This window comes from Tasmannia lanceolata, unplaced genomic scaffold (assembly GCF_043159265.1).
Source record: "Tasmannia lanceolata isolate RefF3 unplaced genomic scaffold, GAP_Taslan_0.1 ptg000004l, whole genome shotgun sequence".
NCBI classification, from domain to species: domain Eukaryota; kingdom Viridiplantae; phylum Streptophyta; class Magnoliopsida; order Canellales; family Winteraceae; genus Tasmannia; species Tasmannia lanceolata.
In genome coordinates this window covers 12,312,952-12,336,097 of record NW_027518681.1, presented here as the reverse complement: position 1 = coordinate 12,336,097, position 23,146 = coordinate 12,312,952, and the positions used below count along the sequence as shown (strand labels likewise).

General features: G+C 37.8%; 1 protein-coding gene across 3 annotated transcripts; it reads left to right on the top strand.

Moving 5' to 3' along the window:
• Positions 1-18,193, top strand: LOC143875875 (DNA-directed RNA polymerase subunit beta (DUF616)). 3 transcript variants are annotated; one of them, XR_013250220.1, is made up of 8 exons: positions 1-508; positions 6,616-6,833; positions 7,094-7,270; positions 7,361-7,516; positions 16,504-16,780; positions 17,300-17,596; positions 17,716-17,866; positions 17,981-18,193. XR_013250220.1 is itself a non-coding variant. In XM_077377460.1 (6 exons), exons 1-6 carry the CDS (start codon positions 169-171, stop codon positions 17,527-17,529), a joined length of 1,398 nt encoding a protein of 465 aa, XP_077233575.1. In that variant the 5' UTR covers positions 1-168; the 3' UTR covers positions 17,530-17,703. The 3 variants fall into 3 exon arrangements, 1 of the variants encoding a protein (XP_077233575.1); XR_013250219.1 differs by having other exon boundaries at positions 17,716-18,193; XM_077377460.1 differs by lacking the exons at positions 17,716-17,866; positions 17,981-18,193 and having other exon boundaries at positions 17,300-17,703.
• The last annotated feature ends 4,953 nt before the right edge of the window (positions 18,194-23,146 follow it).

Below are 23,146 nucleotides of genomic sequence, written 5' to 3'. Positions count from 1 at the left end.
CATTCTGCAAAGCCATTGAATGGACCGCTGAGATCGTTCGATAAATACGATATTCAACCAAAATGAAGAGCCAGGATCAACGCTAATATCACGCATGGGGTCCGATTAGGGTTTCTCTTCATTGAAAAAAGAAAAAAAACTCTTCATTGTTTCTATTTTCTCCCTTCAATGCCTCCAACAATGTTCAATAGCATCTCAATTTCCATCTCCGACGAAGATTCCGACGATACCACAGGAAAGATGAAATCCAGGGGCCGGAGAAAACTGAGGAAATTAGGGTTCCGGGGAAAGGGCGATACTCTCCGGTGGATCTTTAGGAAGATGAAAAAATGGTGGACGGTCTTATTATTCCTCCCTGCGATCGCATTGCTTCTATTCGAAGCTTCTAGACTCGCTCGAAAGCCCGACAAGGATCCGAAATTGGATTTCGTGTCCGATAATGAAGTGGCAGGTGGTAATCTGAATAGTCTAGGGTTTAAGACTAGAATTGTTAATGGCGTCAAAGAACGTAAGCTCTCATTTAGTTCTGTTTTTTTTTTTTTCAGATTTCTATGAGTAATCTCTAATTGAATTGATGTGATGGCATACAATTACGAATAATTCTTATAGTGTGATGTATAGATTTTCCTAATTTGTTAGGTTTCCTAATACTATATGTTAAACCTATCTGTTTCAAAATTTGATTATCTCTGATTCAATTAGAAGTAGAGGGATTTTGATTCATTGGTAGAAGTACATGTTTAACATGATCACAAATCAGATATATTGCGATTTTCGTTCTCCTTGAACGGGCATGAATTGCTACTTTAGTCCATCTTGACCCATTTGGAAAATCATATCTCACTTACAATAGCTTACCTGAACACTTTGCATGCTTTAACGGATTAATAACCCCTTCTTTCCTAGGTCAAAGCTGTTCTATGTGCTAAAATTGGAGTTGAGCCCTTCATGGGATAATGTAATAATACATGAAATGGGAATTATGTTGATGTTACCCTCATGTTTTGACATCATCCCTTGATTAGCTAAGTGGGAATTTCTTTAGCTTTTCCATGAATCCGAGAGATCATTGATTTTTGAAACATATCCATGAAGTACTCACAGAAATTGCTATTTTCTCATGGGGGTCAATTCTTCTGATTTGCATTTGATAAGTTAATATTCCACGAAAAAAAAATTCATGGCAAAATTATGCTACCTCATATTTTTAAGTTCCAAGTTCACCAGCCTTCTTAGGCTTGCTGGCTTGTTGGTACGTAACGAGATGCGCATTCTTGATTATCTGGCTAGAAGGGTAAATCTGTCTCTTATCTCTGTGCATATGACATTGGAGGTGCTATAGTTCTTCTAGCACATTGACAACGAGCCTAGGAACACACACGATGATGTCCATTATTATAGGCTGCCTACATTCACTTTAACGCCATCAGATGAATTTAAAATGTTGACATATTAGCAATGCCAATTATATTATAGTCCCTGTTCACTGAATCATGAAATAATGAAGAACATATCCATTATAGCAGGTAGCTTCCAAACCACGCTCCCTATTATACCAGTTACTCGACAATACATTGATGGCCATTTTTAATGATAAAAATACCCCTACATCTATTATAAATTGACAATTGTACCCCTACATAGGTATGGATGACAATCTTAGGGGGGCTGTTTGGACAGCCTGACACAAGTGTGTCTTCATGTTGTTTTTCTTATTATTATTATCTTTTCTTGAATGGTTGTTTCCCTTATTATTATACCTAAATTGTGGTGAGGTAAGCAGGGTGGTGCACATGGGCCAGTCTATAGACGATGCTTTTGTAGAAAATGAATTGCTTTTTCCCTTAAAAAACCTGACGTACATAGTAAAAGCTAGCGGTGCAATTTGGGTGGTCAGGTTGAGCTTTCGCTTAAAAATGAATTGGAAACTACCCGAACCCGACCCAATTTTATGGTAAAAGCTCAAATCGAAATCCCAAAAATCGACCCGAGTTGCACCCAAGGTTTTAAATTTCATCCGAAATTTCCCGAAACTGAAATTGGCGAAACGTACCAAATTTCGGTCAAAATTTTTGGCCTAAATTTCGGAAATTTCGTCAATTTTGGCGAAATTTGAAAATAAAAAATTAATTTTTTATTTCTTTCCCAAATTTCAGCCGAAATTACCGAAATTTCAGCCCAAAAAATCGACATTTCGTGTGTCTTTACCAAATTTTGGCTGGGTCCGAAATTACCCCCGAAACCGAAATTTAAAACCTTGGTTGCACCCCTAGTAAAAGCTTGTTCCTTGAATGTACAATATACATCCCTTGAAACATGTCCTCAATCACTCCAATTCTCCAATGATATTCTTTAATGATCACAATTGCATACTCTTATACTCTATTTTATGATGCACATTTTAGTTAGGAATGTAGATCACAATAAGTCAACAATATAAAACCACAGGCTATGACCTATAGATATTATTTGTACTTATTTCATTCTGGATTATCCGTGTCCACTCAAGCCTTTTAATGTCAATATAGTTTGCAGTCTCACTGTGTCATCTCTGCAACATTTTTTTGAATGGTCAAAGATTTCATTAAGAGGACCGAGATGGTAAAAAATACAACTCAACTCAACTCAACTAAGCCTTTGTTCCAAACTAGTTGGGGTCGGCTAATGAATCCTTTAGAAAATTTTCATGAAGAAGGTGAAAGGATCTACCCGGCTCAAATTGACTAAGTCTACTCCTGACACTAGTTGGGTTCGTCTACATGGATCATTTTCTTCCATTCTATCCTATCCAAGGCCATGTTCTTTGTTATGTTCCTAGTCCTCAAGTCTTTCCTCACTGTTTCTACCCAAGTTGTTTTCAGTTTGCCCCTACCTCTTTTTATACCATCAACTTGGCACGAGTCACTTTTTCTCACCGGAGCATCCAAAGGCCTAAGTTGGATATGCCCAAACCATCTTAAGCGGTGCTCTCTCATCTTCTCCTCAATTGGTGCTACCCCCACCTTTTTACGGATGTTTTCATTTTTAATTCGATCTAACCTTGTGTGGCCGCACATCCATCTAAGCATACAATCCAACGAATGGAGCAAAACAAGTCAGGGAGGAAGGAAATTATAAAGCTCCAAGGCCTCCAAATGAACCCCACTCCTAGCTAGCTTATCCGCTACTCCACTGGCCGATCTTCCAATATGGCGGAAGGAAACACAGGAATTGCCCACCAAGTCATTTATTTTGTTGAAAAGGTTCACAAAACGCCAAGGAAAAATATGAGAGCCGGATAACCAACGAATCACATTAAGAGAATCGCCTTCCACTACCACTCGGTTATGGTCTTCTTCCAAATAATTTAATTCCTTAATGAACCCCCCGAACCTCCGCCTCACTAGAGTCGACCACTCCAATGGGTTTGCATAGGGCCACCTAGCCACCCCTTCCGCATCCCTATGGCCTCCCCCAATACCGGCAGGGTCCAGATTTCTACGACTAGAGCCATCAAAATTAAGTTTGAGGAAACCCGACACTAGGGCTCCCAATTTCACAACATGTTCACATTCTCTGAATAGAATGTCATCTTTGGCAACATGTTCACATTCTTGGTTAATATGAAGGATTGGATGGAAAATATTATTAAAATCGCACACGTATTATTGGAATCTTGAAGAACTGAAATTGGAGGGATTCAATAGATCCCTCTTAGCATCCTTGAATGCCTTTTGAAACTTTTTTTTTTTGAAACGGCAGGATGAATTCATTAAAAAGGAAGATGGCCGAGATGGACCACAGCCAAAATTTCAAGAAAACAAAACAACCAAAACAAAAACAATACAATTCTCAAGGAGGAAGGACTCCAACTGCAACCTCCTAACCCCACTCCTAGCCAAGGAGTCCGCCTCCCCATTAGCAGATCTCTGAGCATGATTGAAAACAATAGATGAGCCCGCAATTAAATCATCTATTTCATAAAAACATAGAAGAAAATCTCCAAGGAGGCGACACCAACCCCCTTCAAGCATCTAATCACATTCAAAGAGTCTCCCTCCACAATAGTGCTATCCATGCTATCTCTCTCAAGCCTTTTTATGCCATGATAAACCGCCATCACCTCGGCCTCCGATGCATCACAAACTCCAAGAGGGCCGGAAAAAGCCCATACAACTTCACCACAAGTGTCTCGACACAAACCGCCAACTCCGGCTGGGCCCGGGTTGCCAATACTCGACCCATCAAAGTTAATTTTGAACATGTCAATAGGCGGAGCCTCCCATCTCTGAACAATCCGATGCCGGATCTCCCTACTAAAGCAAACAACCCTCCAACCCTCCCATAAGTCAAAGGCCGATACAAAACGGAAAGCCGGTAAACTTCTCGCCCATGAAACAGAGAGCACAATAATTTTCATATATAGCCAATACGGAGATTTTGCAACCCCTTCAAAGAAACGAGAGTTTCTCTCTTTCCATATCACCCACCATGTTGCAAGAAGACACAAATTCCACAATACTTTGCCTTTCTTCTTCCATGGCACAAAGGTCCAAAGAAGCATCAACTCCGGAATAGAAAATGGAAAAACCCAACAGATGCCAAATTTGGAGATCGGCCAATGGAGCAGCGGAGCCTCCTTTTTATGCCTTTTGAAACTTTTCATTCCATTCCAACTTAGTGTCTTGATAACTCCGTGAAAGGTTTGTTGCATCATATCACCTTAAGGGATATGATTCCCTGGCAAACTTTGAACTTCTAAAACATTGTTAGATGCCCAAAATTGCCGTGATCTTAGAAGGGTAGACTTCTTTGCCCCCAAAACAAACTATAAATAAATCGTAATCACTTTCATGAAGTAACACCAAAGACAGCTTCTAAAGAAAGCATATGAGCTAGCGGTCCCTTACTTGATGGGAGGTCCCTACACCCATCAGCCCTATTAACGCCCCTATCACGTAAGCTTAAGCTTAAGGGCGCTTCGCTTACGTGGGAGGGGCCCTAAACGTCCCTCTTTGTATGTCCCGTGATGGCTTCTTTGAGGCCCCCTAAACACCCTTCTTAGTATAGTATGCTTCAAAACTCTATAATCACACCCTATTAGCCTTATCAGCTAGGAAGCACGGGTACTCTCCCGGGACTCCCGCACCCGCACCCGACACGTATGGGGTGCGGGTACGTCCGGGGTACGTACCCCTTTTTTAAAAAAAAAAAAAAAAAAAAACTAGTTTTGCGTGTCGGGTGCGCACCACGCGTACCCGACACGTCCTGCTTCTTCCTGCTGCTTCTCTTTCCTCTCCTGTACTTCTCTCTACTTTCCTGTACTCGGTATGTACAAGTAAATGTCTTTACTATTTTATTGTCCATTTACTTAAGATTTACATGTAAATAACGGAATACCCCCCTTTTGGATTTATTAAAAATAGTTTCAACACCCAAATCTAAAAGGAAAAAAAGTCAACTCTCCAGTTCTAGTACAAAATTCAAAGAAAAGGGTTGGGTTAAAATTTTAACTTTCTTAACTTCCAAACGGTGGGGTATTTTTCAAATTTTAAAAATTCATAAAATCTATTTTGTCCAAACATTATTAAATCCCAAAAGTCCGGTAAAAAAAATCTCATAATTTGGTCTCTAAAAATTATTCATCTTGTCAGGCACTGGTCAACACACTGGTGACAGATTTTTTTTTCTAATGAATGATGTATTGATGCCTCATGTTATGAAATATGGAACTTAATCACTTAAGAAATGAAGAGTAATATTAGAATTTTCCATTTTGGTGATGTTATTGTTATTTGATTGCTCTACAATTTTTTTTTTATAATTTTTATAAATATATAATAAAATATTAAAATATATTATTATATTCGGCGTACCCGAACGTACCCGCACCCGGTTTTTTTTGACAAATCACGTACCCACGTACCCGTGTCGTGTCGTACCCGCACCCCGTACCCGTACCCGTGCTTCATAGCTTATCAGTATAGTACGTGATAGGGCGCGCAACGGCTTTTCGGCTGAGTTTAGTCTAAGCTTATATTCTAGTTCAAAAGTCTTAAAACATTTTTTAGAACACTTATGCGACCTTTTCTAGTTCTAGACTTTACTATTATATCATATACATAGTAATCCATTAGCATATGCATAGTATCATTTCAGATAGCTTCCATAGCCCTCTGATATACATAACACCTACTTCAGGCGTAACTTTATAGCAAAAGGTTCCCTTATGAAAGGCTTTTGATCACACTCTGCTAGGTTCCGGTAAATCCATCTAGTAAAGACAAAGATCCAAACCTTTGTTAAAATTGCACACGTATTATTGAAATCTTGAAGAAATGAAGTTGCTAAGCAAACTGAAGTTGCTAAGCAATAACTGATAGTTTCAAAGTCTATGGGCTGATTTCTTTGTATTAGTGTTAACTATTTTGAGCATGTGTTTTTTGTTGTCATATTTCAAGAGTATTAGTAATCACAGGTATGGTGTTTTTTTTCGAAAGTATTTTTTTCTCACTCTTCTATCTGTATCTTGTAGATGGTGCATTCTTTCTTCATTGCATATTATGAAAGTTAAGCAGGTTCATTTTGTTTATTATTTCATGAATTAATAGATGTTTTTCCTTTGAATTTTACCAGCTTGCTTGAAGATCCTGCCTTCAAAAGAAATCAAGTACCTTGAGTTTCCTATGGACACGGAACCTGATTTTCCTGTTAAAAGAGTACTATACAAATCAGATAATAACGCACCTTATAGAGGAGGCGACAGTGCCCTGTTACGACAGTATGCAAATGCTACTCGATTTAATTTGTTTACTGGAGACCAAACACTTCATGAGAGAGAAAAAAGTTTTAAGGTTATTATCTGAGTCCAAATACTTTAGAGTAGTTCATAACTTCATACCATAAATTTATGCTCAATATCGTGCAGCTAGAGATCATTTTTCTGTCTTCATTCATAGATACCTCCACAATAACTTCTTGATCACTAAACTCTATCTCACACTTTTACAAAGTTCCTTGTGTTTATATGATTGGTGTCACTTGTCTCTTTTTGCTCACTTTTAGGTTTCAAATTATTGTATTGGTTATTGTGCAAAAATGATCGTTTTTTCAGGTGAATGAAACTGCTGTGGTGCATTGTGGTTTCTACAGTGAAAATGGAGGGTTCAGGATTTCTGATGAAGACAAAAATTACATGCAAACTTGCAAAGCTGTTGTGTCTACTTGTGCATTTGGTGGCGGAGATGATCTATATCAACCTATTGGAATGGTAGAGGCAACACTTAGAAAGGTGATCTTATAGCTTGCAAAAGCCCCCCACTCTTTGGTGTTGGCATGCTTGCTTTGTTTTTATAGGTCTAAAATTATGGTTTGGATGCAGGTTTGCTATGTGGCATTTTGGGATGAAATCACTCGCTCAACACAGGAAGCAGAGGGAAATAGAATCGGCGAGGACCAAATGATTGGGAAATGGCGCATTGTGGTTGTTAGGGATCTTCCTTTCTCGGATCAGCGGTTGAATGGGAAAATTCCCAAGGTAACTAAAAGTTGCATGCATGTGAGCTTGTAAAATTTTCTGGGTGGTTACGCATTTCTATATTTTGAAGTTAGTTTTGACATTGTTTTGGGGCATGTATTTTTCCTACGAAACACCTCGGAATCTTGAAATAGAGTAGTGGAGTTCCTTTTGTGCTCCATAGACAATTCTGCTCGTTGTGTAATTGATCCACATGTCATTAACCTAAGGGAGAAGCGGATTTTACCCCTAACAGTAATCTACTTCATCTACGTTTCACAGTAACTCCTGTTACTATTGGTAAATGTGGCTATGCATTTCTATATTTTGAATTTAGTTTTGACATTGTTTTCAGGCATGTCTTTTTCATATGAAACATATAGGAATCTTGAAATAGAGTAGTGGGCCTAATGGCTAATTATAGGAGTTCCGTTTGTGCTCCATTCCATAGGCAATTCACCTCGTTGTGTAATTTACTCGTTTTACATTTACTCCTAATACTACTGCTAAATGTTGTGGCATTGTTAGGCTTTTTTTATTGTGAAAAAACTTTTGTTTCATGGCTCTTCTTTTCTTCTTTTGTTGCCATCAGAGTAATTATACAAAATTTGCATGTTGCAACATCTGAAGAATGTGATGCGAGTTGGTTTCTTCTTTTATTCTTTTCTTTTGTTCCCATGTGCAATTCGCGGGTGACTGATATTCCTAAACAACAATGATGAAGAACTAAAAAAACCTAAGATAGCTCTTTAAGTGGTTTGAGTTGGTGTTGGGATTAAAAAATGAATTTTGGAAAAACTATAGCAATTGGAATCAATGGAGGAAGCATTAATAGGGTTATGCTAGTCTAATGGATTGTAGGGAAGGTAATCTACCCATGAATTACCTTCTAATCCTTGTAATTCCAGTAGAATTGGGGATACCGGCACCATCTTTTAGGGACCTGATCATTGAAAGAATGGAGGGGAAACTTGCCTATTGGAAGAAAAGGTGCTTATCTTTTGGAAGGAAGGATCACCCTAATAAAGGTGGCTCTGGTGAGTTCGTTGGTTTACTTTATTTCTCTATTCAAATCTGTTCAAAGGCGGTATCAAGAATTGAGAAACTTCAAAGTGATTTCCTATGGGAAGTAAAGGAGGCGAACTAAGAATTAAACACATTTTCATTCAAAAAGAAGAAATAATTAAACATCTTATGAAGTGGAAGAGTCCATGCAAAAAAAAAAAGGCGATAATGATTAGTTGGTATAGGGAATCTTAAAATGAGAAACATTTCACTCTTGGGAAATGGTTGTAGTGGTATGTGGAAGAAAGAGATTCCTTATAGCACAAATAGTTGAGGGAAAATATGGACAAGGGTGGGGAGTGGGAGTGTAGAACCCCACCAATAGATATAGGTTTTGGGACACGGTAGGCTATTTTTGTGTTGCGTCCATTCTATGAGTCAAGAAACTTCTTTGCAGTGAACTATTAAATCCTAAAAAAGTTAGAAACTTTCTTTTGGAAGCTTTATGCTCTGTTTGGTTGCTTATAGATGGCTGGGAGAATAGTAGAAAAATAAGTTAAAGAGAATTAGACAAGAATGGAAGAGAATGGAAGATGGGGAGAATATTAGGAGGGAGATTTGCGAGTAGTGTTTGGTTGCGCGAGGAAATTAGCGGAAGATGTAGGGTGTCATTATCAAAATATAGGTGGAAGAGAGAGAAAAGTAAGAGAGAGAAAGAGAGAAAAAGAATAAGACAAGAATTTCTCCTAATTCCCCCAACAAATTTCTCTATTTTGGTGAAAAAAGGGAGAAGATTATGGGGGAGAACATCTCCGCCACGTAGGTGCCACCTAGGATAAAAACCAATAATGATGTCTAGAAGTTGTCTAGTGGTTAAAGGTGTAAATGACAACCAAACATGCTTTGGGGAGATCTCTGGGAGATATCATGCATTTGAAACTCCTACAATCCGCCCAAAACAATCAACCAAACAGAGCATTAGGGAATTAAATAGGATTTTGTATCATCTTTGGAATGGGTTGAAATGTGTTTTGATTAGAAATTGTATAAATAGTATAAACATCAGAAGCTTTCAAGCTATACATTTCTGAATCACTCACTACTACCAGTTCTCGTGCTCAATTGTATAATTTGGCACAACTGAAATTATTTGCTTTATTTATGTGATCCATGTAGACGAACCCAACTAGTGTCAGGATTAGTCTTAGTCAATTTGAGCCGGGTAGATCCTTTCACTTTCTTCATGAAAATTTTCTAAAGGATTCATTAGCCGACCCCAACTAGTTTGGGACAAATGCTTAGTTGAGTTGAGTTTATTTATGTGAGTGTTCTTTGGTTCATGATGGTGAATCTGGCAATGGATGTGCATGCATACGGTTGGACTTCGAGGTTCTTGACTTTTCAACTATTATCCAATTTTGTAAATAAGTGTTTCCTTAAATGTTAATAAATTCTCCATTAGAGCATAGAATAGAGACATCTAGGGGCAGGGCAAGGCACATAAAAAAGATAGAAGACTGCCTCATACATGTTCCCTCTCTCCCCACCATGGTCTGCTGAGTCATCATCCAACAAATTTGCTGCTCCTTGCATATGTACACGTTGAAGCTGTTCAATGTCAATGTTTTTTTTTCCTATTCGACCAGGGGAAAAAAGGAAACAAGTCAAGATTTCGTTAAATGATTATATTGAGGTCACTGACGAATCCATGGGCGATCTTGACAAGGCTATATAAGCCCGAGGAGCTACCATGAAAGATGAATTAAGTGGCACGAGAAACCGGTTGGACTTTGAAAATAACTCAATGACATTAGTGAGTGCAACAGAGTTTGCAAATGACTAAGGAACAGTGACAGCAAGCCGATGTGGGCTTTGATCATGGTTTTAAATTCTATGGAAAACGAAACGACCAAAATGTTTTCGTTTCCATTCCCATTGAAACGATACCGAAACCGAAACACATACTGAATTTGAAATCGTAAAGTAGGGATTTGCTAGGGTCCATCGCGGAAGGCATTTCGCGGATGGTCTGTTGCTTGCGAGAGCAGCCACACAGGCTCACTTTTCAACAGATTTTGTCTTCATTCATTTATTCATATGACATGGCTGCTCTCACATGCAACAGACCATCCGCGAAATGCCTTCCGCGATGGACGCTAGCAAATCCCATATTAGTATTTTTTTACATAATAATATTTATATGAATTCCGTGAAATATGGTGTATGTATTATGTATACATATTTATATGAATTACATGTTAAGCGTGGTCTGTGCTGAATTATCAGACATACGTGACAACACACGTCACTAGATGTTTGATGTTGTCTTGCTAATGTGATGGTTTCTAAGTGTATCTGTGCTTATTCTAGTATTTCCCCAAGTTTAATCTTAAAATTCTATCATTAGCATATATTTCTATAGGTTTCCGTTTTTGTACAGGATTTTCACCGAAATTTTCAACTGAAGCTGAAATGTTTCTATTCCTGTGGCGACAGAAACCTAAACTGAAATATTGAACCTTTCTGTGAATGATACTGGGAAAGATCTCCTCGTAAGGTTCCATTGTCCTCCTTTGTTGCTGCTGCTCTTTGAATTGTGCATGTGGCTTCAATTTCTTTGCTTTTGTGTTAGGGACTTCCCATCTTCTCTTTGATACAGTCACGTATGACGCTCTCTGATGGTCGCTTTCTCCCTCTTCAATCACAGTCTCTCTCCCTCCATTCATCTCCTTTATACATACATCGAGATAAATTCGGGAAACTATTCCCATTCATGGCCCCACCATGGAGTTGAATCTCCTTCTTTAGAGGTGGGAAGTTAGGTGGGTTTCTTCCCCTCCTTGCGTGTGTCCCCTCTTCAGCCATTGTCTCTCTCCCTTCATACACAGAGAGAGAGAGAGAGAGAGAGAGAGAGAGAGAGAGAGAGAGAGAGAGAGAGAGACCCATGTCAAGATAAATTTGGAACCTATTCCCATTTCGTGGCGACATGGCTCCACTAGGAGTTGAATCTCCTTCTTTAGAGGTGGGAATTTTGGTGGTGGTTATGAAATTCCTTTTCTCCACATAGGGCTTTTCCCTCTATTGTAGACGAATGCTTCCATGTGGGAACTTACGTGTGTGTGGTTATGGAAACCACCTACGTTTCCTTTTCTTTCTTCATGTACACTTTTGGTAAAGACCATGCATGCTTAACTTTAAGAAAGCTTTGAAATATTTATTTCACGACACTATACATTCCTTTTATTTACACCTAATTGCTAAAATCAATGGTAGAATAAGACATGAGCCTATTATTTTAAATGGGGTATGTCCTATGATTTGGCTGACACTTTGAAGTTATTGCCGACTCACGTGTCCTGTCGTGTCCGACGCGACACCCGTGTCGATACTCCTTTAGACACTTTTCCTTGTATTGCTGGAAGTGTTAGACTTAATGTGGGTGTGTGGACATGTTTTTGTACTGCGTCAAGTGTGACATTCTGTTTTTTTATTGAATATTGTGTTTACCTCTTTTAGACAACTTGTATCCATGTTGAAACTGGACACACAGATCCATATCCACATATCACGATTACATATACTTTCTATTTTAGCCGTGTCCCCGTTTCTAAAGCTTGGGGGTTTGCCATGTCCGACACTCCGTGTCCGTGTCGACACGCGACACTCGTGTCCGTGTCCACAAATCATAGGGTATATCTATTGAGTCATGCAATATATAACCTTTTTTTTTTTGAATGGCACTAATAATATATAACTGGCTTCATTTGCCCAAACCTTTTTCCATTGCGTAAGTTTTTACTTTCAAAATGGGGGCTCGTCACCAAGATTTCTCTTACACCACCTTGGTGTGTGGGAACAAATCTACATCACCGATTGCACTGAAAAATGAATATGAGTTTTACTCTTTTTTTGAGACTGCTGCTCTTCTTGGGGTAGGATCGTGACCATTCATTCTATATCAAGGAGGCCCATAACCTAACATACGATCTTGGTTTGTAGGAATACGATCAAAATCATTAGATTGTAACATGGAAATAATATATGCTCTTTTGTGGGGGCCATCACTTGGACTTTTAATGTTGTTGGGCCGCATGCAGAATTTCATCAAATTTCAAGGTCGTCAATTCTGTACACCATGCACCAATAAAGGCCTCAGTCTCAATACTTTGAAGGATTCAACAGCCATGAGAAACTCGACAGCGTAGTTGCTCCTTCCCTTGCTTTCACTGAAATTGACTCAAATTCCTTTATATTCATGGCTGTAAGATCCTATTACAATTAAAGTGAAAGTCATCCCTAGCTTACGCACACAAATGAACATATATAAACATAATGGAATGAACCCTGATTGTGATTGGTTATTGATGTCCCTGTTCCAATAATTTTGTATTTTATACTTGCATCTTAATAAATTTAAGGGGAAAGGCTTACTCTCAGTTATTGTCTCTTCATCTCTTGTTCATGCATACATATATTTTTGCCTTTTCTAGATTGAAATCATCTTCTTTCAGTTGACCAGGCTTAAGAACATGTTCAATGAAAGCTGTTACCATTAAAAAAAAAAGAGAAACATACCGATACACCCCTCAACTTTCTCACATTTTCAACTATAACCCTGACTTTTAAAAGTCACCAACTACACCCCCTGAGGTTTCAATTTGTATAAGGTAGACCCCCTCAGTTGACGGTTCGTCCACCGATCAAACGGTTAGGATGATCCAATGGAGCTGGTTTTTTGGCACACCCTATCTATGTCAGGGCCCATCAAATGAACACTATGGATCATCCAAACAATGTGGTCCTAATGTGTTTTTGGTAGTGTTTGGATTCGGGTATGGGGTTTGGAGGGGGGTATGGGTCTTCATTAGCATTGATAGTCTTTCAAAAGAGGGGGTCTATTTTATACAAATTGAAACCTAAGTGGGTGTAGTTGATGACTTTTAAAAGTCAGGGTTAGAGTTGAAAATGTCAGAAAGTTGAGGGGGTGTAACTGTATCCCCCCCTCCCCACCCACCCCCCCCCCAAAAAAAAAAAAAAAAAAAAAAAAAAAACGAACATGTTCAGCATTTATCTTTTTGATAGGAAAATTAACTTATTTTATATGGTTTTCCCCAACTAGTTTGGAACAAAGGCTTAGTTGAATTGAGTTGAGTTGAGTTTATATGGTTTTCTCTAGATGCCTAGACTTCTAGAAATGGTTGCAAAAAAATTGAATAATATGAAGCTCCTTTCTATAAGTGACTTTGTACGTAACTCCACGATTTGAAAAATTTCGATCTTGTTGGCTTGAAATCTGTGCCAGTAACTCCATGATTTGAAATATTGCAATCTTGTTGGCATATGATCTGTGACATGCTATTTAGTCGGGCACAGATGAGATTCCATTAATTAAGATCGAGGGTTCCAACCAGCAGGATTTCCTGTTTACCATATTATCTTATCCTTCCCATACTATCTTCCTTCGCTTCCCACCTTTGATGCAAATCTTGCTCTCTGAGACTCCTAAACCTCTTCCTAGCCAAAACCCGATGAAAATCATGAATTGAATTTCTTTTAGATCTTCCGTGTGCACTGCCATTATAAATTCTGTCGTTTCTCTCCTTCCACATTCTTGAAAGAATGGCGAGGGAACAATTTTCTGAAGATTTGCCCTTTGGTACCAAAGGCACCTCTATACTATTCATTCGTGAATGACTATACCATGCATCTTTAAAGCATCCATCTTTCCTGAGCAAGTGGAGAAAAGCATGGTATACATGGGGCACAGTGTTATCTTGAACAAGTGATTCATCATCTCATTTGCTCCTTTGCACATGAAGAACATACTTGCTAACTTGCATGTTTCTCTCTTTTATTAGTCACTTCTCAAGGTCTTATTCGATGTCCCAATACAACAAAAGGCTTCAGCATCTGAAGGAAATAGGAACATCCTAGCTCGCCGCAAATCCAATAGAAGGACACTTTGATAGTCCTGCACCAAGATCGTCCTTTCTTATCCCTTGTTTTGAGGAATATAGACATCTCTATAGCATTATTTGTGAAGATCTATTGGATTGTCTATGGGATTGTTTAATTAACTTCTCTACTTTTGGTGTCCTATCAGTCATATTTTTAAATTTCGGCCGAAACGAAACAAAATGGCCAAAATATTTCGATTTCGGCTGCCACTGAAACAAAATCCACTTGGATTCGGAAAATTTCTAGATTTAGCTCGAAATTCCAGTATTTCGTTAGTGTTTCGGTCGAAATATGTGAAACATGCAACTTTATATATATATCTTAAAAAAAAGCAAAGTTTCTGTCAAAAAGTCGATAAAAATCAAACTCCACTCCAATGAGATTCCTTTAAGATATTTCTGAATAAATGACACAAAATAAAAAGAAAAACCAATGGCGAAGAATCTTACCTAGATTTCGGCCTTGATTTCTTACTGAAATGTTTCCGTGATTTTACGAAATGACCGAAATTGAATCCATTTTATTTGAAATGCTAATGCCTGAATCAATTAAACAAAAAGAGGTCAAATCCCATAGTTGGGCTGTCTTCGAGCAGCAAATTGCCCTCGATCTTGGAATAGATGAAATAGCCCTCAAATTCCACTTGGCTATCTTTCCAAGGCATAACCCCACCAAAAAGAAAAAACCAAAAGATAATGCCCTGATAAATATATATACAGAGAGAGAGAGAGAGAGAGAGAGAGAGAGAGAGAGAGAGAGAGAGAGAGAGAGAGAGAGAGAACGGTTTCTACACACTAGCTTAAAATACAGTGGGGGCCCACATTGTTTGGGTGATCCAAAGCATTCATTTGATGGGCCCTCACATAGATAGGGTATGCCAAAAAATCCAGCTTCATAGGATCATCCTAACCCTTCGAACCGTGGAGGCAAAAAATGGACAGATTTGTGAAGGTTTATACACGTCCATTTTACCTCCACAAATCATAGGGTTGGGATGATCCTATGGAGCTGATTTTTTGTGGACACCCTATCTATGTGAGGGCCAATCAAATGAATGGTTTGGATCACCCAAACAATATGCCCTCCACTGTATTTTAAGCTAGTGCGTAGATAACGTATCTACACTTGTGTGTAGAAACCGTTTTCTCATATATATATATATATATATTTGAATGGTAACAAATTTTTTATTGCAAAGAAACAAAAGGAAAACAAGAAAGAAACACGAGCCTTCTATGCACAAGTTGTTCCAGCATAACGAAGAAAATAAAAATAAAGCAGAGAAAAAACCAAACGCAATTCATAATGTGAATAAATAACCGATGCTTAGATTGTTGCTTTCCAATCTGCCCCCATATAAATGATGGAAAATGGTGACATAGGGAGTTCTTATTGGTTTTGGAGAATTTCTAAAAGGTATTCCTTTATATCCAATAACATTTTGAATTCAGAATTCATTTTGGTTGTATAATTTTGCCCAGGGATCAGGTTCTTAATTTCCCGTTTCCCACTTTGCATCCCATGGTTTACATAATCAAATTGTAGTTGAAAGAAACCTGTCAACTCATGGAAGCATTTGGTTACAAGCTTGAATGGTTCAAGACTTCAAGGGAACAAAATAAAACATGGAAGGGACACAAAGTGGAAGGCAGAAATGAAACAAATCCTAAACATAATTTGTAGTTATATGCAATATTTTGGGCTTTAGACACCAATCAAGGATGCATGAGAATTACAAGCATATTATATCAATTGCTGTATCTAATTGTTGACATCCTTAAAAATGGATAGCAATAGTCCAGTTGATGTGCTCAATTCGTTTCTCTCAGTTTAATAACTGTGTGGACTGTGCATGCAAATGAGAATATATGAGTCAAAAAACTTGTGCGTGCAAATTTGAATGTAAATTACTCAAAAAAGGTTGCACCTCTATCTCAATTGGTCAAGGCTTTGTTCAATATCCTTTAAGTGTATATGACTCTCAAAGCACCTATCTACCGTATAGGAGATTTTGCTCAAACCTATATGTTTTTTTATGATATCAGATGCTGAGCCATCGCCTTTTCCCTCAAGCAAGGTATTCGATTTGGGTGGACTCAAAGTCTCAATTTCGAAGAGATCCCCTAGGTGTATTAGAAGCACTTCTTTGGCGTACAGATTCTGTTCTTTCAATTTCGGAACATGGAGCCCGCAGTAGTGTCTATGATGAGGCAAAGGCTGTTGTAAAGAAACACAAAGCCACTCCAGAAGAAGTTGAGGCACAGATGAATCAGTATCGCCACGATGGCTTTCCTGATGACAAGCGGTTTAATGGGAAGAAAGGTACAATTCTGCTCACAGTAATTGATTTTTTTTTCCTTATTCTTTGGGGCGGTTTGTGGGGGCCGATTGGATTTAGTTTGTTATTAAAAAAAATTTGCTGTCTCCTTTCCCAAGCCCTTTTGAAAACAAACTGATACCTCAGGTTGAAGGATTGATGTAAATTAACATATTTATTATGCTTTGTAGCAAGGATTGCTCAAAGTTTTCTTATTTAAGTTGGCACTTAAGTTGCCCATGTTGGAATGCATGCCAATACATGCAATATAATAAAGCTTATCCTTTTTCTTGTTTTTCACTATTATTATATCGGGTTTCCATGTTAACCTTGGCTGACGCCTTGTTGCCATGACAACATGTTCATAGCTTGGTTACACAGCTTCCATAACTATTTTGGTCAAATGATACATATTTCTTTACTTTGAACATGATTAACTCTTGGTGCTGTGTTCCATTTCACGCGCACACGCACACATAAAAATCTTGGTGCTGAGCCTGGTCTATGGGTTTTGAATTATGCAGCTCTATCGGAAGCTTCTGTCATTGTGAGGGAGCACATGCCATTGACGAATTTATTCATGTGTCTCTGGTTCAATGAGGTGGTCAGATTCACATCTCGAGACCAACTTAGTTTTCCATACGTTCTCAGGCGACTGCGAGTAATGAAGATAAATATGTTCCCTGTATGTACTCGCAAAGATCTTGTGAACAGTATGGGCCATAAGAGGAAAGTGAAGCCACTAACAAGTTAGCATGGATTCGATATTGGTCTAGTTTGGTTCCTTATTTATCTGCAGGTTGCTGCATCACTGAATAAAGGTCTGTTGAAGCTTCATTGTTTTCCCTCATTAAAAGAATGGCTGCTAAATTTTTCAAGGTGTTTGTAATTTGATGTCTATTATACTGAGTTTCCAATCTTTATTTCATGTATGAGGCAGATATAATGCAGGACAGGAATGATATAGGGGAGCTATAATGGAGTCTGTATCCTAGCTTCTAGGCCCTGTGGGCACACCTTGACTGTTCCAGGCTATCCCTGTAGTGGGCCCCACATTCAAATGCTCATGGCCCAATAACCGATTTGATCAGGTGATCCTTACCGTCCAATGACGATCTTTTGGTTGTTGGATATGTACATATATTTTTAAAAATGTTCCATTTATCATTTACTGAATGTTGGGATTGCCTGATCTTAATATTTAGGCCATGAGCAATCCAGGATTAAAGTTGAACGTCCATATCAGTCAACGTGGGACGACCCACATGTACCACGAGTGCTAGACACTGTTGGATCTGGGTTTCACTAAAATCATCTCTCATTAGGTAAGAGGTAGCCAGGACTTAAAATAGTCCCAAAACATTGGGTAGCAGAAAAAGGAAATGATGTTTCCAAGCTTTTTTTCAGCATTTCCACTCCTTTTGTTTGTTCAGTATTTTAAAAATAACTGCATTTCGACTTCCTTTTGGTAGTATTTTCTTGAAAGTAACTTTGTTTCCAAGGAAAGAGAACCAACAGGGCTGGAAATATCATTCCAAGGCTAAAAAAAAGAGGTTTACCATGGAAAAATTTGTTGGGACATCATATTACAACTCCAAAAAAAGTGATGGGTATGAGAGCAATTTCAGGGATGTGTTGAGGTATCATAGGCAAAGAGAGCAGGGGAAAACACAGAAAAGGCAACACAGGCGTGTGAATTCATGTTATTGTCTCAACCTTCCCCCTACCCTCTTCCCGTTTACATAAAGCTTTAGGAATCTGTATATAATCAACTTAAAAAGAGCAGAAAGTAGTCTTAAAGGAGGAGAAAAAAGTGATTGGACTTCTAATACCAAATGAGTATAATGAAAGGGCTGGGCTCCTTCTCCTTCACGCCAACACTTTTGCTAAAGTTTTTAACTTTCGTTAACAAAGGGAACCAAAGTGCAAAGTGCACTTCAGAGATGCAAAGGTAAAAATGATGATCAGATAAAAAAGGAAGATTACTAATAATCATGATTAGAAATTTGATTATTAATGATGATTTGAGTTTTGGTTATTAGAAAAAAGGAAGATATACACTGATGATTTGAATTTTTGTTAAATGATTCTTATAAAAATCATTAAAATGATTGGAATTTTAATTACTCAATATAATTAACAGAAAATGGTTTATGTTACCAAGAAAAGCTAAGAAGCTTAAGCCAGGCCACCTGCATGATGCTAGCATAATCTGCACACCACATTTAGGCCCCAATTGTGAGGGCTAAACCGATTATTGGACTCAAATTAACTGTAATTTTCGGTTTGGCACTCACAATAGGTTGACATAATCTTAAACAAACAGGGCCTTAGCAGATTCTATCATGGAAATGACATGCTATAATATTGCATTATTGGATGATGCCAACGGTCCGAGCAATGTCTTCCCAAATAGACGGCTAAGAAAGTGTTTGAAATAGAGTGATTTTCACATTATTTCATCTACATCTACATGTTGAGCACTCAGAATGAAGGATTTGGTTCATATTAACAGCATGCAGGTGAACTCATATGGATACTTTCTCGATGAATGTGGGCAGTCAACTTTTTATTTTTAACCGTTCAAAGGGCACAGATCAAAGGTTTAGGATTATTTATTTCATAGAATCTTGGGTCATGGCCCGTCTGCAGTTGCCAGTTGGCATGAGATATAGGGACATTTTGTCTATTAATTAGGGGGCAGAAGTGTATAGTTCCAACTTATGGGCCGAGCATGCTAGTCTGCCCTACGCAGGTTTGATCTAAACATATATCGACTTGGTACACATGATGGGCTTGAAATAAACAGGCCCGCTACAGGCCTTAGTTTGTGAATTTAAGGCCTGCAATACCTGACTAGGCTGGGAAGCTGGGCCTAGCTTTAGGAAAAATTTTCTTAGATGGGCTGGGCTTAGGTGGATCCAAACATGGCCCACTTGCACCGTGGCCTTAGGACATTAAGAAGCCTAAATTAGACCTACCCATATGACCTACCCTTCAATTCGCAGTTTCTATCAATAATCATAGAGATGACATCAACTGAAAATTGAAGGTATAGAACAAAACCTAGTACATGGCTAGTAAATGGATGGTTATGAAAACTGAGCAGTGAACCACATTCAAATTCTAATGATCACACGGTTGGAAATCTTCGAATGAAGTGAAGATGGTTAAGAAAACTGAACACTGATCAACATTCGAATTCAATGATCGGACGGCTGGAAATCTTCAGATGAAGTAGCTTGGGCCCTCTAACTAAGGTTCAAAATAGGTGGGCCCAATTCAATCTTTTCAGTTGTTTCAGAGAGAGAGAGAGAGAGAGAGAGAGAGAGGGGACACATTTCCCCCCAAAGTTAGATGCCCGTTGGTATGATTTTATATCATTGGCTTTGACCCTTGTCCAAATGCCTTTGGAAAGTTCGCTTGTCACCTTTTGATATCTACACGCTCCAAGAGGACGATGCAGCTAACGACACTTCTCTCGAATATTTTTCATCCTTCAGCATCTCGAGGCCCTTCTCAACAATACATCCAGACAAGAAAGAAGAGTCCCAGATTCGATGTAAGAAAAAGCATTTGGCCCAGCTTTGATTTAGTATTCACACTCTCCCTCCCCTTCTGTTTTTATATTCGCACCCATTTCTGCTTTTAAAATTTAAAACTGCTGCTTCTTCGAAGTTATATTCTAGTAGGGAGGCGTTGACGATTTAGCTTTCCAAAATGTTTCTTGATACTTGGTTTTTTTTTTCCCGGGAATTTTGAAAATGGGTAGTGGAAATCGAGAAGCATCAATTAATATATTTTTATGGGTTTTTGATTTAGATAAGTTTGGACTATTCACTTTGTGATCAACCTTCATGATCTGATCCAAGGTTTAAAATTTCGATTTCGGTACCGGTTTTGGACTTCCGGGAAACCGGAATTTCGACCGAAATTTGATAATTTGGTTCCAAATTCCGGACCGAAATTCGGAAATTCCGAAATTAAATGGCAAAAAATTGAATTTCGGAAAATTTCGGTTTCGGTCCCCACCGAAATCCGAAATTCGGTCGAAATTTAAAACCATGATCTGATCACATCTTTTATGTGGGTCAAATTTGAGCAATCATCAAATTAATTTAGATCATGCCTCCTTTGATCTTAGCAATTTATTGACCCAAATAATTATACAAAAAATTATTGTAAGTTTTAGCTAAATTGCTACAAAACCTTAATAAATGCATCTTTGTTTTTGTTACATAGTTACAAGGTCATTTTATAGCATATTTAATTGTATCACAGATGTGTATCACTAATACCAATTTAAGTAAACTATTGTATTTATTATATTTTAAGCTGTTACAATGTTAATACATTTATTTTAAAATATCAACACCCAACATTTTTACCAATGTACAGTCAATAAATAATTTTAGGCAGTGATAAATCGACTCCCCAAGTGGATAAATCAACTCCCCATGTGTCTATCTCTCTCCTCTTTCTCTCTCTAATCTAGAGGAGAGAGAAAGACACATTGGGAGTCGATTTATCACTCCCCATAATTTTACAGCATTATACCCAATAATTTCCTAATAAACTTTCTTGTGACAATCATTTGCATTTAATAACATGCATCACTTTAGCTATTAATTGTTTGACCTTACATAACATATAAACATCATTATTCTTATTTTATTCCTAAAACAGAGTGTTATTTCTATTAATCTCATACTGATAAAATTTAGTTATACATGGTGGGTATATCTAATTAGCATGGGAGTCTGTTGATCATCTGTGGGGATATACTTTTTTATGCAAGCTTCTACTAAATAAACATTATTAGCCACTTAGATTACTTTCGAGAATCGACAGGTATGTTTGTCAGTTTCTCTTAAAGAATGATATTTTTGGGTAAATGAATAACTAATTTTCTAGTTCCATTTTCCCACCATAGAGATCACCATCTTGTCTACCTCTTCAAGAAAAATTTAAACATAAAAAATTTCATATTTTTAATCACAAAATTCAAACTATGGATAAAGCCCACCTTGCCTACCCCTTAAAATCAAAATTTAAAATCAAATTTCTAATTTCAATCTTCAACAAAGAGTGACCCATGTTTTTGGATTGCAAGAAAAACATTTCCGATGGAAAAGATTTTCTAGGGAATTTTTTTTCTTTCTACGATTTTAGAGGAAAATGATATGATTATGGTTAATTTAGAGGGATATCATAAGGACCCTCTAAATAAAAATTGAATAGGGTTGGTTCAAGTAATCTTTTTTTTTCGCCTATAAAAAAGTAGGAAATTTTAGAAATTTTTTTCCTTTCCGAACTTTTTCAGAAAATTCCTGCCATCCAAACATCGCCGTAGGTACCATAGTTTTTCATAGTTGTCAATTTACTATAAGCCAATCCTACTCAATTGAGCTAATCCTACTATTGTTAACAATCTTGACATAGACCGACCGAATTCTGTGGACCATTTCTTCAAATTTTAGAGATCATTTATTCAAATTTTGAGCAAAAAATTCGAAAATATGTATAAGTTCCAATTAGTCATTTAACCACTCTTAATATCTTTGTTTGGATTTTGGATGTAGTGATTTTTTTTCAGACTTTTTCCCACGGATAATGAATTTTCTAGTGTTTGGTAAACTCATTTTCCATGGATTTTTCTCCAAAATTTACCTTGTTTTTGCAAGGAAAGCTGCAAACCTACTATTAGAACCAAACAAAGTGCATTCCCGGAAATTGCAACACAAGTCTCGTGGAGGCATAATACGAATCACGAGTTCACGGGCAATAAAATGGCACATTTTCCAGCTCCACCATGTCAGTTCCTACTCTAGAGAGCCTCTAATAGCCTACACAATCATCTAATTTGATTGAGTATTCTGTATTTCTGTCCTTTATGCATTCTCCGATAAACCTTTAAAAAACTGTCCCTGTAAAAGGTAACTTTTTCTAAGGATGTATCTATCACGACAAAAAAGAGGGGACCTAACCATCTTACCACAACCACACCCACGTCTACTTTTGTATCGATCTTGCAAAAGGTCAAGCCCATCTCCTTATTTTATTCATGATTCTGTGACAAATAGTAGCTTCCTTTGACATAGAGGACAAGCCGGGTATCTTCAAGTCCTTAGAAGAGATTGGCCAAGAGAAATCCCCCAAATACCAAGCATCCTATGAGAAATCCCCCAAAACCCATTTCCTTTAGCATCCAATGTCCCCTTAACATCCCCTCTTTCAGCCCTTTTGAGGGGGTTTCTCTTTTAAGTTTTATTGACATTTTAGACAAAACCCACTTGCCACCAATGCTAAATTACCTCTCTAAGTAACTATCTAATGATATTTTCCAATGGATAGGGCTGTTAACGTAGATA

Bases quoted from the DNA above. Each gene is read 5' to 3' on its own strand.
- LOC143875875 (XM_077377460.1), top strand. From the start codon at position 169: ATGCCTCCAACAATGTTCAATAGCATCTCAATTTCCATCTCCGACGAA. The intron at 509-6,615 runs GTAAGCTCTCAT...GAATTTTACCAG, and splicing joins TGTTAATGGCGTCAAAGAAC to CTTGCTTGAAGATCCTGCCT. The intron at 6,834-7,093 runs GTTATTATCTGA...TCGTTTTTTCAG, and splicing joins AGAGAGAAAAAAGTTTTAAG to GTGAATGAAACTGCTGTGGT.